The sequence below is a fragment of the Natrix helvetica genome, assembly GCF_964273705.1.
Source record: "Natrix helvetica genome assembly, chromosome: 10".
In the NCBI taxonomy this organism is placed as follows: Eukaryota; Metazoa; Chordata; class Lepidosauria; order Squamata; family Natricidae; genus Natrix; species Natrix helvetica.
The window spans coordinates 13,752,308-13,764,347 of record NC_138561.1 but is presented as its reverse complement, the minus strand read 5'-3'; the positions used below and the strand labels follow the sequence as shown (position 1 = coordinate 13,764,347).

The 12,040-nt window shown below is 49.0% G+C and overlaps 1 protein-coding gene across 6 annotated transcripts in view; it reads left to right on the top strand.

Annotated features, from left to right (window-relative positions):
* RIPOR1 (RHO family interacting cell polarization regulator 1) overlaps positions 1–12,040 on the top strand; it is a 107,884-nt gene that overhangs the window by 79,405 nt on the left and 16,439 nt on the right. For all 6 annotated transcript variants that reach the window (XM_081962938.1, XM_081962936.1, XM_081962940.1 and 3 more), the window contains exons 6-14: positions 204–257; positions 1,874–2,026; positions 2,149–2,212; positions 3,380–3,423; positions 4,137–4,262; positions 4,357–4,505; positions 4,728–4,857; positions 8,776–9,474; positions 11,650–11,771. In XM_081962938.1, coding sequence (XP_081819064.1) covers positions 204–257; positions 1,874–2,026; positions 2,149–2,212; positions 3,380–3,423; positions 4,137–4,262; positions 4,357–4,505; positions 4,728–4,857; positions 8,776–9,474; positions 11,650–11,771 — 1,541 coding nt within the window. The remainder of the gene's footprint in view (positions 1–203; positions 258–1,873; positions 2,027–2,148; positions 2,213–3,379; positions 3,424–4,136; positions 4,263–4,356; positions 4,506–4,727; positions 4,858–8,775; positions 9,475–11,649; positions 11,772–12,040) is intronic.

Genomic DNA, 12,040 nt, shown 5'->3' with positions numbered 1-12,040 from the left:
AGTCAAGCAACTTTCTTGCGCTTGGGCAGCAAATAAGGAGGAAGAGGCATGTGACTTCAGGATGCTGCCCACTGCCATTATCGTAATGCACTATGCTCTACAGTCAGGCACGGCTGGACAGAGAAACCTTTTATCTTGCTACGTTCCTTCACCAGTTGAGTTTCCAAATCCTTCAAAATGACGTTTCTTTCTTACTTTCACAGCAAGTCAAGTCCATCGAGCGATTCTTGCGCCGTTTGGAGTTTCATGCTAGCAAGGTACCTGCCGTTTCTGAATTCACCATTGCTGTGTCAAGAAAAGCTGTCGTTTTTTTTAAATTGCCTTGATCAATTATGCCTTTGTGTAAACATTTTGCTTAGTTTAAACCTTGAGCGTCCTAAGGCAGTGATGGCGACCCTTTTTTTGCTCGGGTGCCAAAAGGGCATGCACGCACACAACAGCGTGCGTGCCCACGCCCATAATGCCATGCCCTCCCACCCATGCATGCATGCATGCATAGCACCCCTCCTTCTGTGCATGCGGGCAGGCCTCACTCAAGCCTCCAGACTTCCATTGGGCCCTTTTTTTGCCATCCACAGGCTCCGGAGGCTTTCCTGAAGCCTTGGGAGGGTGAAAACGGCCTTCCCCAGCCCCCCAGAAGGGCGAAAATCAGCTGGCCAGCGGGCACATTTGTGCAGGAGCGGACATAGGGCAAGGCCTCACGTTCCCTCAGATATGGCTCCGTGTGCCACCTGTGGCACGCAGGCCATAGGTCCTAGGGGATTCAGTTGCAATTTTCCAAATATTTCTGGCTAAGCGGTTTCCCTGCTCCCTGATCCTTCTTAACTGGGGATGCCAACGTCTCTTTAGTATGTAAACTTCGAGTTCAGCTATTGTGCCAGCTATTGAGCCAAGGAAAAGGAGAAATAAAAAATCAGGACGAGAAGTAATGGATGGAAGCTTATCAAAGAGAAATCCAACCTAGAGCTAAAGAGGAATTTCCTATCCCGGAGAGCAATTAAGCAGTGGAATGGTTTGCTCCCCAAAAGTGATGGGTACTCCATCACTGAAGATTTTAAAGAGATTGGATACCCATTTGTCTGGAATTGGTATAGGGCCGTGATGGCAAAGCCTGGCACGTGTGGCGGCACCTGTTCGTCTTTCAGGTTTTTGGCGCACATGCTGATCAGCTGGCCTTCGTGCATGCGGCAGGAAACTGGAAGAGCTGGTCTTCCATTTTCTGGTGTGAGCATGCACGCGGCCAGATGATTGTCGACCATGCTAGTAACGGAAGACTAGTTGGCCTGTTCGCTGGGCGTGCCGGAAACCAGAAGTTCATATTCCAGCATGGCATTCCCCCTGGGCAGCTCCTCTTCCAGGTTGAGGCCCCGAGTGTGAGCGTCTGCGCTCCCTTTTTGACACTCGGTGGCGGAAAGGTTCGCCATCACTGGTATAAGGTTTCCTACTTGAGCAGAGGGATGGACAAGAAGACCTTCCACCCCTGTTATGTTGTAATTCTGTAAAGATGACGAAGAGCCTTTTGAAGACAAAATGGTTTGTTGGGTCACCCAGGATGGTCTGCGAGTCAAACCTTCTGGATCAGTGGTTCTCGACCTTTCCAATGCCACGACCCTTTAATACAGTTCCTCATGTTGTGGTGACCCCCAACCATCAAATTGGTGTCTCGGTTCTCAAGACCATCGAAAATATGTTTTTTCCGATGGTCTTAGGCAACCCCTGTGAAAGGGTCGTTTGACCCCCAAAGGGGTCCCGACCCACAGGTTCAGAACCACTGTTCTGGATACTTCAGCAGGGGCCCTTACAGCTGCCCCGCCTTTCCGCTCAACCACCTTGCATCTCCTCACGCCCGTTCTCCCATGCTTCTTTTCAATAGATTGATGAGCTCTACGAGGCGTATTGCATCCAGCGACGTCTCCGGGATGGAGCCCACAACATGGTGAAGGCCTACACAGCCGGTTCCCCTGGCAGCAAGGAGGCCCGGGAGAGCTTGGCCGAAGCTGGCAAGGGCTACAAGGAGTACACGGAAGTGAGTCAAGATGGCTGGCACTCGGGGAGGGAGAAATCGGTTGGTGGTGGGGAGGGAAAACAAGAGGAGAGTTCCTGGGTTGACGGCATTAACGATTGGTTGTCGATGTTCTCCCCCTGCAGAACATGTGTCTGTTGGAGAGTGAATTGGAGAGCCAGTTGGGAGAGTTCCATATCAAGATGAAAGGTAGGAGGGAACAAACCACATCAAGGAAGTTCGGGTCGGCCATTTTTAAAAGCACCTTGTCAGGAATCAGAAATGACACCAATAAGAGTGGTATGTCTATTGCTGCTCGCCTGTAGACCGGAATCTTGCCTGACTAAAGCACAGATTGCATAACGATTGGATAAATACTGCAAAATTCTAGGGAGGATCACTCTTCAGTCTCTTCCTCCCCCACAAGGGACTCAAGACTACTTGGCTATTTCATCCTCCCCTCAACTCAGGGCCAGATTTCACCACAGCCTTGAGGAGTAGAGGAGATGGCTTGACGCAGCAGCAGGAGAAGGCTGTTGACACTTTGCCCTTTGGATGTCTCCTCCAGATCGCTACGTTTTCTCATAAATGTGCATCTGGAGAAAAGCGATGGGATTGTTCTGACCTGGGCTTCCCAAAAGCACAAAGCCGACCCCTTGTCCTGATTAAAAAACCCCATTTATTTAGTTTTAAAGGGAATTCCGTTCCAGCAAAGTCCCGGCCAACAGTCTTTCAAGAGATTTCACAACTACAGACCTTTATCAGGCTTGGAAAGCTGCCAGGCCAATATCTTCCAAACGCCACTCTGTAGCAGAAGATACTTGGCAAGAAGTCGGGAACAGGTCTTCACCCGAATGAATTGAATTCATGGCCTCCTGCAAACTCCCCTCCCCTTTTACTCCTCTTTATTCCCTATGGGAGGGACCATTCAGCATCCACCTGTGGCTTTACTCCCGAGTCGGCCCTTGTTCTTTAGCTGTTCCCTTCTCCTGGCAGCTCTGCGCATGCACACACTGGGAACAGGCTCTAGCTGTTCTTCTGCCCCACTGATGTCCGACTCCGAAGGCAGTTGATAACTGTCGGAAAGCCCTGGCCCCATCTCTGCCTCCGATGCAGAGCCCTCATCAGAGCCTTCCCCAGACTCCAGGCCTGGCCCATGTTCCTCCCCAACCTCCTCACTCACTGAATCTGCTGCCAGATCTGCTGGCCGCTGGTGGTCCACAACAGGGATGGTGATGACCTTATAATGTATTGCTTTCTGATTCTTTATGAAGGAACATAAGGACTACCTGGGTGGGCCACCTAGGTAGTCCTAATGTTGCTGTGTCTTGTCTTGTTATGTCTTATGCCTTGTCTTGTCTTGTCATTCTCTTGCAGGATTGGCTGGCTTTGCTCGGCTTTGTGCAGGCGACCAATATGAGGTTTGTGAAAACAAGAAGGGTGATGGAGGCGATAGAACATATAGGTTCTAGAATTGGGTAGGATTGCGGAAAATGTTGAATTTGCCAAGGAGCGCTAGCTAGGGGATTGTTTTCTGCTCACTGACAGCCTTGGGGATTTGGACACTAGGTGGCTGCCTGGTGCATTCCAGATGTTCATATCAGAGTCATCCCAGAGGTTGGGAAGTTGCTATTACTTAAGGAATAGGGAAGGAATGCGAATAGGGAAGGTGGCTCAGTGGCTAAGATGCTGAGCTTGTCGATCAGAAAGGTCGGCGGTTCGAATCCCTAGCGCCGCGTAACGGAGTGAGCTCCCGTGACTTGTCCCAGATTCTGCCAACCTAGCAGTTCGAAAGCATGCAAAAAATGCAAGTAGAAAAGTGGGGACCACCTTTGGTGGGAAGGTAACAGTGTTCCGTGCACCTTTGGTGTTTAGTCATGCCAGCCACATGACCACGGAGATGTCTTCGGACAGTGCTGGCTCTTCGGCTTTGAAACAGAGATGAGCACCGCCCCCTAGAGTTGGGAACGACATATGTGCGAGGGGAACCTTTACCTTTTAAGGAATAGGGTGAATTTGTCCCTTCTGTTTGTTATCCCAGGAAGGCTTGCAGTCAAGCTGGCTTAAAACTGTGAGACTGAATCTTATTGCCAGTCATCTAACTGTTACCCAAATTCCTCCTCCTTCCCGGTAGATCTTCATGAGGTATGGGCGCCAGCGATGGAAACTACGGGGTCGCATTGAAGCCAACAGCAAGCAAGTCTGGGATAGTGAGGAGATGATCTTCTTGCCTCTTATTACAGAGTTTCTGTCCATCAAGGTGATTGATGTCTCCCTGGTCAGATGTCTCCTACCTAGAAGAAGATATCTTTTCCTTATTCATGATAATTCCGCTTTTTTCTTTCTCCTTTCAGGTGACGGAACTCAAGAGCTTGGCCAGCCATGTAGTGGTGGGGAGTGTCTCTTGCGAGACCAAGGATCTCTTTGCAGCCCTGCCCCAAGTGGTGGCAGTTGACATCAATGACCTAGGCACAATCAAGCTAAGCCTGGAGGTCAATTGGAAGTGAGTGCTCTTTTGCGCCTTCGGGCTTGTTCTGTTCTTCTCTAACGTTAGGACGTTGTTGGGTGTCTTAAGTGGGCCACAATGAACGAAGGGTTCCGGCGAGAGAGTCCATAGTGTCTCCTTGAAGATCTTCCAAGTGATGTGAAGAGCAGGTGGGTCCACCTCTCCCATCAGCTCACTTTTCCTTCTTCTCCACTAATTACGACACTTTCCTTCCATCAGTCCGTTTGATAAAGAGGACCAGCCGTCTTCTGCCAGTACTGTGAACAAGACATCGACAGTCAACAAGCGGTTCTCCACATACAACCAGAGCCCACCTGATACCCCTTCCATGAGAGAACAAGCCTTTTATGTGAGTACTCCTTCAGTGGGTGCTACGTTTATTAAGATAATAATCTATAACCCCGCGTTGCCCAGGTATTTATTTATAAGGGGGAAATATCCAGACCAAACGTAATTTCTAATGTGGATATTCCCCCACCCTTACCAGAGGGAGCCCCCTTGTGGAGTACTATGAAGCCGTTACCACGGCAACTCCACTGCGCTGCACAGTAGAAGCCATTTTACAGCAGTACAATAGAAGCCATTTTAAGGCACAACAGGCTGTATCTTAACAGAATACATACATCAAGGTGTTTTTTTTCCAGTGAGTAAGTCATCTGTGTACCAAGTTTGATTGAAATTGCTCGAGGCGTTCCAGAGTTATGCTGGAACACATACACATACACACACACACACACAGAGAGAGAGAGAGAGAGAGAGAGAGAGCCATTTATATATACAGTATATATAGATGGAGAGAATGGAAAGCTCTTTGTCTTTATGGCTTCACCAAGGATTTGGAGAGGATATAGTCCAATAAGAAACTATGCATCACTCTACTCCTTCAGTCTTATCCACAAAGTCTTTGTTAGAGTTCAAAAAAAAGTTTTAAGTCAAAGCAGGCCAGACTCCCTCGGATGTCTTTTGTTGCTGGAAATTATACAAATATAATACATACAACAGTCCATGCAACGTTTTCTGGAGAGAGAGAAGTTAACTGATGATGGGCTTCAGCACAAATTTGACAGTTTGGAAGAATAGACCTTTCATCCCAGCGACCGACTCAGACCTGCAACACAGAACATTTCCATACTTGTTTGTCTACTTAAGTGTTTTTATATCTCTAGACCCGTTATGATGAACCTATGGCACTCATGCCAGAGGTAGCACACAGAGCTCTCTGTGGGAATATGTACCATCACCAGCTGCTCTTCTGGTTTCCAATGCCAGCTGATCTTCGCAGGTGCTGGGGTGCCAGAAAACGGCCTAAAAGTAGCCAAAACCCAGGCTGTTTTCCAGGCTGTTTTCCGGCCATTTTTTCGGGCTGTTTTTGGCCTGAAAATGGCCCAGAAAGCGGCCCAGAAAAGGACCTGAAAACAGCCTGAAAATAACCCGAAAAAAGCCAAAAATGGGCAAAAAACAAGCATGCACACGCCAGCCAGCTGGTCTTGGGTTTTCCAGTGCGTGCACATGGACACACGTTCCCGGTTTGGGCACTCGGTGTCAAAAAGGTTCACCATCAGTGCTGTAGACCAGGGGTCTCCAACCTTGGCAACTTTAAGACTTGTGGACTTCAACTCCCAGAATTCCTCAGCAAGCTGTCTGAGGAACTTTGGGAGTTGACGTCCACAAGTCTTAAAGGCGCCAAGGTTGGAGACCCCTCCTCTAGACATTAGACTTGGGGTAGACTTTGTCAAATCACCGCTCTTAGCGCATTCAAACCAAACAACCAGGATGTAATCTTGAATTGGTTTCTGCAATCTCGATCTGTAATCAGAGGTTGAAACACAGCTTCTTGCTTCAGCTAACCCAGAAATCTATGTTTTAACCACTTCTAGAAATGATAGATTTAGGACAGGGATTGTGCAATCTGAGACTATTCAACGAATGCTAGCCCTTGAAGCTTTGGCTGCAGTCCCCAGAGATCTCAAAAAGTTGTTCTCCAAAAATTGAATTTCACGTATAATGAAAGAGGTGGAATAAATGGCGCTAATTGGGTTAAGTTACTTTGATTTAATTCAATCTCATTTTGATCTGCCCTGGCTCATTTAATCCTGGCCTTGTCTTATTTCCGGTGTGTGTGTGTATCTCCAGCACTTCATTTGAAGTCCATATGTGGCCCTCAGAAAAAAACGATGTGAATGCTTTGATTCACGTCAAGGAAAAGAAAAGGGGGGAGAAAAAGTATGGAAAACAAAACCTTTTCCTTTGAAGTCCAAAACAAAACTGCCTTTTAGCAGGTGAAGGATGTTCCTCTTTATACGTGAAACGCTCCAAAAGGAAGGAGTATAACTACTCCGACCTTTCTAACTGACAGCTAGATTTATTGCAGAGTAGTAGGGTGTTCTTCACCTTGATGCCATAAACCAGGGGTGTCAAACTCAAGGCCCGGGGGGGGGAGCTGGATCCCGCCCGTGGGGTGCTGTGGTCTGGCCCACGAGGACACTCTGGGAACAGCAAAGGACCGGCCCGCGATCCCTTTGCCAGTGAAAACCACTCGCGAGGGCTGCATGCGGCCCTCCCAGGCTCCATTTTCACTGGCAGAGGGTTGCAGGAGGCCGTTGCAGCTGAAAATAGAGCTTGAGAGCCCGTTTTCACTGGCAGAGCGTTCGGGCGCCCCTGACAAAAGTGACATTGAGCTGGCCACGCCCACCCTGGCCCTCACGGTGCCTCCGCAATCCTTCCGAGCTCCGTTTTCACTGGCAGAAGTTTGCAGGAGGCCATCACAGCAGGAAACGGAGCTCGGGAACCCGTTTTCGCTGACAGAGCACTTGGGCCACCACAGGTGCCCCCGACACAAGTGACGTCGAGCTAGCCATCCCTACCCTGACCATGCCTCTCCCGCCCTCCCCAAAGTCAAACACAACCCTAATGCAGCTCTCCGTGAAATCGAGTTTGACACCCCTGCCATAAGCGGTGACATAGAGATCCCAACCGAGGTTGGAAGTTCTGGGTGTTGATGGTTGCCTCTCTCTCTAATCAAGAGCCTGCCTTGGGAGGCGGTCCCCAAGCAGAGGCGGGCTTTGATGGACGTCTTCCAAGAGACCGTCCTGGAAAGGCTGCCGTGGAGCTGTTCGTGCAGCGACGTCTCCTCGGTGCAGCTCAGCACAAAGGCGTCTCAGGGTTGCGTAAGTGCTCGCACCGTTAGTGTCCCACAATGGAGCTTCCTCTGCTTTAACCTATCCTGTAGTCCGTAGTACCTGGCAGAGCTCAGGTAGATAAGTGGTACTTGACAGTAGTGAACTGTACGGGCTTCCTTTGTCTTGTTGGCTTGTAGTTGTCAGTCCTGATTATGTGTTTACTAGCTGCTACTCCTGCAGGCCGAGGGTTGGAGGCAGGGGTGAAATCCAGCAGGTTCTGACAGGTTCTGGAGAACCAGTAGCGGAAATTTTGAGTAGTTCGGAGAACCGGTAGCGGAAATTTTGAGTAGTTCGGAGAACCGGTAGCGGAAATTTTGAGTAGTTGGGAGAACCGGCAAATGCCACCTATGGTTGGCCCCAGAGTGGGGTGGGAATGGAGATTTTGCAGTATCCTCCCTCTGCCACGCCCACCAAGCCACGCCCACAGAACAGGTAGTAAAAAAATTGAACTTCACCACTGGTTGGGGGGCGGAACATCATGTGATTTAGCATGAAACATCTTCCTTTAAAGAAGACGTTGGCAACCTATGGTTAGTGGGCTGTGTAGAGACCCCTGCTACAGTTCGCCTGGGTTCAGGAGAACCCATAGCTGGCCGGTTCAGAGACCCCCTCGCTGGCCCTGGCCCTCCCCTCCCAGGAGTCTCCACGCGGCCCATTTTGGATGCTAGCTATGGGGAGGGCCCGCGGGAAAACGGAGCCTCCTGGAAGGCCTCCGGAGCCTGGCGGAAGCAGTTTTCACCATCCCAGAGGCTCGATGAAGGCTGTTATTAAGAATAGTCAGCGTAAGGTTTCACTCTTATAAAAATGCAAATATGTATGTTTTGCCTCCCGGGTCATTTGCAAGATGATACAAAGGGACCTAGCAGCTGGAACCGGTTTTGGTTAATTTAGCTGCAGCCTTGGGTTTCCCTGGAGTTGGCACATCAGGTCAAGGAAGAAGACCTGTTGATATTCCAGAAGAAGGCAAAGTTGGGCCTATGGGGGTGAACGAGTGTGTTTGTGGGTGGAAGAGGTTCTGCTTGTGGGCTCATTCTGACCTGCGATGCTCAGTGCAGTTCGTATCTCACCCATGCTGTTGTTTTCTTCAGAACATGTTGCGGCAGCAGGAGGAACTGGAAAATGGAGCAGCCTGGTCCATCTCTTCGGAGTCGTCCGATGACTCTTCCAGCCCCCAGCTGTCCGGAAGTGCCCGACATTCATTGCCCAGACCTATTGTGCAACCTGCAGTGCAGGCCACTGCACCTGCCATTGAAATCGCTTTCACCCACCCCGAGGACAAGGAGCCAGCAATCAGAGAGGAGGCCGCCATGGCCAACGGACACGTGCCCTATGCCCGGACTCTCAGCCAGATCAGCGAAGCAAGTGTAGACTCGCCCATCGCAGAAGAGAGGGAGTGTCCTGTCCCCAAGGAGGCTGGCCCTTGGGATGCCCCGCCCTTGGAAACGAACTCCACGCCCCCGAGTGTGGGCTCGCCACTGGACGCTCAGATCTGTGAGGACGAGGAGCAAGAGGATGAGCCTGATGGGGCTGCCCCTGTTGGAGAGGAGAGTGAGGACGCGCCTGGTCCTGCCCCAGAGGTTCAACAGCCCAAGTCTTCCTTGGCCCCATCAACCTCGGGACAGCTTCAGCCATCAGGGATCTCAGAAGCTCCAAGGCCCAAACCTGTGGACTCTGGCCTGGAGGAGGCCATCAACACACTGGCTTCTGCTCTGGATGACTATCGGGGCCAGTTCCCTGAGTTGCAGGTTCTGGAGCAGGAACTCAAGCATCTTGAGGAGATCCTCTTGGTAAGTGAGTGGGATAGAAAGCTTAGGACAACATCATCACATCTCATAGCACTTCAGCAAAGAAATTGAACACTACTTTCCTGAGGTCTTCTCATATTGATGTGTTTTAAGCCAGGAGAGTGAGCTGCAATTGCTGTAAAAGCCAACACAGTTCTAGGCTGCATTAACAGGGGGATAGAATCAAGGTCACGTGAAGTGTTAATACCATTTTACAATGCCTTGGTAAGGCCACACTTGGAATACTGCATTCAGTTTTGGTCTCCATGATGTAAAAAAGATGTGGAGACTCTGGAAAGAGTGCAGGGAAGAGCAGCAAAGATGATTAGGGGACTGGAGGCTAAAACATATTCCAACAGATGCTAGAATTGGGTATGCCTAGTCTTGATGAAAATAAGGAATATGATAGCAGTATTCCAATATTTAAGGAGCTGCCACAAAGAAGAGGGAGTCAAACTATTCTCCAAAGCACCTGAGGGCAGGACAAGAAGCATGGGTGGAAACTAATCAAGGAGAGAAGCAACCTAGAACTGAGGAGAAATTTCCTGACCTTGAGAACAATTCATCAGTGGAGATCACAAGGATTATTTGGCTGCCATTGTGGAAGAAATATAAAACTGAACATTGCAATTTTTGGCAATCTCTTTTTTATCTCAGGGACATTTTTTTTGGCTTTATTCCAGACATCACAAGATTCTGAGTCACCTCCTCGAGATCTGTCGAAATCTCAAGAGAGTTAGCGATTCCATGAGATTTTTTCCTGCTTTTAAAACAAAGGCTGCATTTAACGTTGGAAATTCCCCACTCTATGTTTTGCGATCTACTAATTGCCATTTTGCATGACTGCCCCCCCCCTTTAGGAGTTCCGGAATTCCTCCATCCAAAACCTGGCTTGATGCAAGCTATCTCAATTTGTGCGTCTTTGTTTTATGTTTATGTAGGTTTTGCACAATTCTGACCAGTTCTAGGAAGGAAGACAAAGCTGGAAGGGACCGATGTAGCTATACGCCTCCTGTGCGTAGTAAATTATTTTCAGTTAAATTTCTCACCACATCTGCGCCTGTGAACTTTGGAAGGCAACTGTAGGAGATATCTTCAACTCACACGCTTCCACTGTCTTTTAAAGATTAACTTCCTGCCTAAACATTAGAGGCCTATACCGGTTGTTTTGAGAAGGAAAATAACACACACACACAAAGCCTTGCAGAGAAATGCAGAGAATTCTGCACGGTTCATAGGCTGTAGGTAGACTGCAGTTTTGGGCTTCCGGGTTTCACATAAACCAGGGGTGTCCAAACTTGGGAACTTTAAGACTTGTGGACTTCAACTTGAAGTTGAAGTCCACAAATCTTAAAGTTCCCAAGTTTGGACACCCCTGACATAAACCAATGAGGATGCAAACACGGTTTTCTAGCGATCTTTGAATTTTAATGAAAACCCGGTTTGCTGAGATGCTGAACTGCTCTAATATAGGCATCTCTCAAATTTACAACATATGATCTACGTCAGAAAATTTAAGGCCCAAAACTGAAAAGTAAGTAAGTCCTCTTTGAACTTACTATTAACAGATTAACAGAGTTGGAAAGTGCCTTGTAGGTCATCTAGTCCAGTCCCCCTGCCCAAGCAGGAGACCCTACATCATTCCTGACAAATGGCGGTCGAATCTCTTCTTGAAAGTCCCAAGTGATGAAGCCCCCACAACTTCCGAAGGCAACGTCTGTTCCATGGGTTGATTGTTCTCACTGTCAGAAAGTTCCTCCTTATTTCCAGGTTGAATCTCTCCTTGGTCAGTTTCCATCCATTATTCTTTGTCTGGCCTTCAGGTGCTTTGGAAAATAGCTTGACCCTCCTCCTCTCTGTGGCAGCCCCTCAAATATTGGAAGACTGCTATCATGTCTTCCCTGGTCCTTCTCTTCACTAGACTAGCCATGCCCAGTTCCTGCAACCGTTCATCGTATGCTTTAGCCTCCAGTCCCCTGATCATCCTAGTTGCTCTTCTCTGCACTCTTTCTATTTGACACGGATTGTTTTTGTGTTGTGGATGTATTTTCTCTTTTTACGCTTGGATGCTCAGGCCCAGTAGGGCAAGAAGCAGAGGAGTAACGAGAATTGCTCAATCCCGAATGGGCCCAAAAGAGAACCTGTCTTAATACTTGTTTTTAATTTCCACCCCACAAGCAAAAGCAAGGGCTGTGCCTGAGCCGAGCCTCCAGTACCAGCTTGACGGTGGAACATGCGCTTGAGAGTTTCAGCTTCCTTAACGCTTCTGAATCAGAAGACTCGGAAGGAGATGACGACAAGTAAGTAAACTGGCTAAAGTAGGGGCCGCCAGCCTTTCGGACTTCAGGGACCACTAAATTCATAATTTTAAATCCCCTGGACCACTAAGATGATCGGCCTAATGGCGTGGCCAAGTGGTCATGTGACTGAGTGGGCGTGGCCAACTCGATGTCACTCATGTCGAGTGGCGCCTTGCCACTCCTAGCCACTCCTCGCCTACCCGCCAGAACTCCTTAGGGCCCAAACAGGAAGCCGTTGCTGGAGCTAAGCAGCCCCCATGAGAAAGAGT